At 31.5% G+C, this 4,430-nt stretch overlaps 1 protein-coding gene across 1 annotated transcript; it reads right to left on the bottom strand.

Annotated features, from left to right (window-relative positions):
* Positions 1-333: 333 nt before the first annotated feature.
* Positions 334-3,314, bottom strand: LOC106713024. The gene is made up of 5 exons (XM_045683290.1): positions 3,203-3,314; positions 2,169-2,237; positions 1,389-1,462; positions 1,094-1,289; positions 334-525 (listed from the first exon to the last, which is right to left on the bottom strand). Exons 1-5 carry the CDS (start codon positions 3,242-3,244, stop codon positions 436-438), a joined length of 471 nt encoding a protein of 156 aa, XP_045539246.1. The 5' UTR covers positions 3,245-3,314; the 3' UTR covers positions 334-435.
* Between the last annotated feature and the right edge of the window lie 1,116 nt (positions 3,315-4,430).

Raw genomic sequence — 4,430 nt, 5'->3', positions numbered from 1 at the left:
TTACAACGCCTAAATTAAGAGAACAGAGTAATGTCAAATTCCAAACATGGCGGCCATTACAATATTTTAATATTCCAGTTACGAGTATAATAAACATTCGGAAAGTGTCTATGGTTTGGATTTTTAAAATAAATTAGACATTATGACCACTAAGTGATCTATTAAAGATATTTAACAGGTATTTATTTTATTAATATATTTTGATTCAATATAATCTGTAACAACAATAAATTATATCTGTATATGAATGAGATGATATGAATTATAATAAATGTTAAACATTATAATCAATATTTTTAACGGTGGGTTTTTGTTTATCGTTGCTATCTCAATTGCTCCAAGACGAATGAAAGTGATGATAATATGTTTTTGTACATGACTTTCAACAGTGGAAACCCAGGGTGAGATAAATATTTATTTTTACATTTATATATTTTATATTTGATACTCCGTGTAGTTCCAGTTCCATGTTTTGTTGACGCTGTTGTCTCCGCTTTGATTCATTGGTTTCTGAGGTTCCTGAAACTATAATAAATTATACAAATACACAAGTCTTAGTAATATTACAAATGGATGGATGTTTCTTTGAATGTATCTCCGGAACGGTTCAACGGATCTTGATGAAACTTGGCGCAGATGTAGAACATAGTCTGGAAAACACATGGACTACTTATTAAGTCTTTCGCTGACGGAGTCACGGGCGACTGCTAGTAACCAATATAAGCAATTGTTGATCTCAGAAACCAGGCCCGACTGACACTGGTAAGGAATACAGATCGAATGTCGAAGGATTACTCATGCAAAAATGTCAAACCGTTTGGGCTACAGGTCTCAATGGTATAGACATCATACATACATTCTAATGTTACTGCCTGGAGCAGGGCTAGCGAACATTGATATATCAATGTGCAATTTTTCTTAAACATTGTTATAGACGTGTCATAAAATAATATGGGCCCAAAATATTGCGCCATAGGTTTGCTATCACTGGAGGCCTAGAGGTTCATCTATCCTTCGTCTTTTAAAAATTTGTAACTTGGTTTCTACACGTGAGTTTTTTTTATATAAAGTTGGGATTTTTCAGCACCTTTACCTTCAGACCTTGTCCGATTTCCTCAACCATGTCTTGTTCGATTTGTGGACCAAGATTAATTGGTTCATATTCATCCGATACTCCGCTGTCCGGTGAATCTGGTACGGGTGTTGCATTCATGTAGCCTTTTGGTCCGGCACGACTCTTGTGGACACAATAGTCCCCGGTAAAAGGATTTTGGTACGCCACCACAGTTCTGAATAGAAAGAATTGATTAAAAATATATAGACGTGAGTAAAATTTTGACAATAATTAATCTCGTATGTAATAATTTTAACCAATTTATATTACACACCGTAATTCTTCTGTAGACTCTCCTTCTTTCTTGTGCGAAAATAATACCCTTGTTGGTTTCAGTAAAATTGCCACCTAAAAATAATTAAAATTTAATTAATAATTATGAATAATAAATAGAATAACCTGCCTTGAGACACCTCGACAGAATGGGCATTGAATTACGTTTCGTGATTTTTTTTTTAATTAACTTAATGAAACATAATATAAATAAAATTATTACAAATACGTGACAGCCAGCATTATTAAATTCTATAGTCGAATTCAATGGAAATTAGAAATTATATTTACACATTTTACTGGCTGTAAAAGTCATTTATTGTCTATGGGTTTATTTTGGAAAGATTCAATGTTTAAATTAATGATACAAATATGTTTGTTTTTAATAAGTCTGCGATTATAGACTTATAAAGATATTTTTTTTTTAGATAGCTTTGTTATAATTTTTAATTTCCATTGAATTCAATTATATAATCATTTGAGGTAGAATATTAACTTAATAAGTGAGGTTTCTACAAGTAAGGTTCAGCCTAGAATACAAGTTCGATTTTGTTTAACAATGTGTATCTAATATATAAAATTCTCGTGTCACAGTTTTCGTCACCGTACTCCTCCGAAACGGCTTGACCGATTCTCATGAAATTTTGTGAGCATATTCAGTAGGTCTGAGAATCGGCCAACATCTATTTTTCATACCGCTATTAAGTTTTTTTTAACTGCGCGCGGACGGAGTCGCGGGCGACAGCTAGTGAGTATATAAAAAGAGTGGTAACTGACAAACCTGTCCGTTCTGTTGTAGCCTATGAACTCTGTACACCGAGTAACCACACGTGAACAGGATAAGAGCTAGCTGTAACAAAATAAATCTTTAGTTTTTCGTAATCAACACTCGAACTATTAAAATTCAAATAGACATTTTTTTATAGGAGAAGGCGGCAAACGAGCAACGGACCGCCTAAAGTTATTTGATCCGATGTATTACCATTATGTATTGTATTATATTATTTAATATTGATAGTATGTATTATATATGTATTTTAATTTGTTTAATGTATTACCTCAAAAAATTTAGTTAAATACGGTTTATTAATTATGGATTTCTGAGACAAAAATCCCCGTTTAAATATATTGTTAGTTATGTTTTTTCAAAGATGATGGTATGTTTTATACAGAGATTTTGATTTCAAAAACCAACTAAACATATGTTTTAACTCTTTGGTCGCCCATTTTCCATCGCCTGTTTATGAACGTCAACACTGTTATATGTTTCACCATAAAGTATCGTCACAACGGATTCTTTTTTATTTACAGGTCAAGATTGCATCTCACAATAATGTTACGATAACCATGATTTCTCAAAAATCCGCGTCGGGCGCTAGAATCATGTTATAAAAGGTTGAATGAATGTTTCAGCTAAAATGTATTTGAAAGACTGCCTAAGTTTTAAGTGGTAAGGCCCTTATTATTCTCGTATACAAGGAAGATTAATACGTTAATATACAAGTAACAATTATTTTTATTGTTAATCTATTACTGAACAACTAAAGTATTTTTCACTATTAATATTTTATTTTATTTTATTGTTAATCTCTTTAAATATAAAGCGCAAACACTGTTTGTTTTAGATATATGCAAAATATACTTAAGTCATTATTTCTTTCTTTCACTAATAGGAAACTTATTCAACAACAACATAAGTTGTATTGGTTTAAATTATCGATCTATCAACCTTTGTATCACACGTTATTATCACTTAGTGATATTATCATTTTATATATTAATAAACATTGCAGATTATAAATTCAAAGTACTTACCAAGATGATAAGAAGTAAGATATCTATATAAATGATGATCATTATAACTTAATACGTCACTTATAACTTAAAAATCACGTCACCATCCGTTGAACTTAATTGTTTAGCACGTATCAAACAGAACCTTGTGTTATGAAACTTTCTCGTTTTTTGTATAACGTTAATAGAAAGAATAACCTTTGGTTGGTTAATAAATATTAAATTTTAGTCGATGATTGGTCGGAAATATTTTCTATTGTATTGTGATTGGTCGATGTGTTATCTTTGGTGAAATCGACCAATGAAAAAGAACTGAAGGCTTCAGATTTGGTTCTTGCAGCAGCCATATCATAGACTATTTAGTACAGACCTAGAAAATAAAATAAATAATTATAAATCTAATTTATTATTCACCAGCCTCGGTTTTCTTATGTGTTGTATTTATACAGCTAGTTTATGCGTTTGTAAGTTGCATGTCATAAATATTTTCGATGATCAGTTAAACCTACAAACAACAATCTACTTCAAATCTTCGTCCTTTATGCCCTCTAAAAGCCAAACAAAATAAAACAGTGATGCACTCACTACTACACTGAGCATCGTTTAATGGCCATTAGAGGAGTTCCTTCTATTAGTTCTAAGGGAAAGTATACTACTATGGTACTGCGTAACCTCTAAATGACTCTGAATGTGACAGTTGTAGGTATGAAGTGATATTGAACTATCTCTAAATTGCTTAATCTTTGACGATACTTGGTAAGTTGGCGCCATGGGTGTCGCGCCGTCTGTCTCCCCGGCTCCGGCATCTCGGTCTATATTCCAATCCGTAAAGAGATTCGCTGTGGTGGAAAACTATGCAGCTTTTTCAGCTTCGAATATATTTGCATTTAATTTATTCCAATGAAAAATTAATTAGTACTGCGTCATTTTTATGCTAAATATTGGAAAGCGTGCAAAAATGCGATAGCTTGAATTTTCTGTTTTTTTTTTTTTCAATTAGTATTTATAATGTAAAAAATATTTTTTTACCTGTCTTTAAAAACCAGATCGTTTTGATTTTTATTTTTTCTCTTCAATTTTCATTCGTAATTCATTTTTGATCGAGTTTATTTTATTTTCTTTTAATAATACTATTTCCGATCTACCCTTTTGTTTTATGGAACATCGTTTTGTTTGACACTTCTTCATAAATATGTAGCTCTCATCTATATTCTGCTCTTTCAAACTCGCATAACTTTAACCGCGATTC

The sequence above is a fragment of the Papilio machaon genome, chromosome 21, assembly GCF_912999745.1.
Source record: "Papilio machaon chromosome 21, ilPapMach1.1, whole genome shotgun sequence".
In the NCBI taxonomy this organism is placed as follows: domain Eukaryota; kingdom Metazoa; phylum Arthropoda; class Insecta; order Lepidoptera; family Papilionidae; genus Papilio; species Papilio machaon.
The sequence above is the reverse complement of the archived record's forward strand: the minus strand, read 5'-3'. Positions and strand labels throughout refer to the sequence as shown.

What these genes read in the sequence shown, in the direction of transcription:
- LOC106713024 (XM_045683290.1), bottom strand. Translation starts at nt 3,244, where the DNA reads ATGATCATCATTTATATAGATATCTTACTTCTTATCATCTTG. An exon ending in GAGTCTACAGAAGAATTACG is followed by an intron (nt 1,290 to 1,388) that starts GTGTGTAATATA and finishes CTTTCTATTCAG; the next exon opens with AACTGTGGTGGCGTACCAAA. An exon ending in AAATCGGACAAGGTCTGAAG is followed by an intron (nt 526 to 1,093) that starts GTAAAGGTGCTG and finishes AATTTATTATAG; the next exon opens with TTTCAGGAACCTCAGAAACC.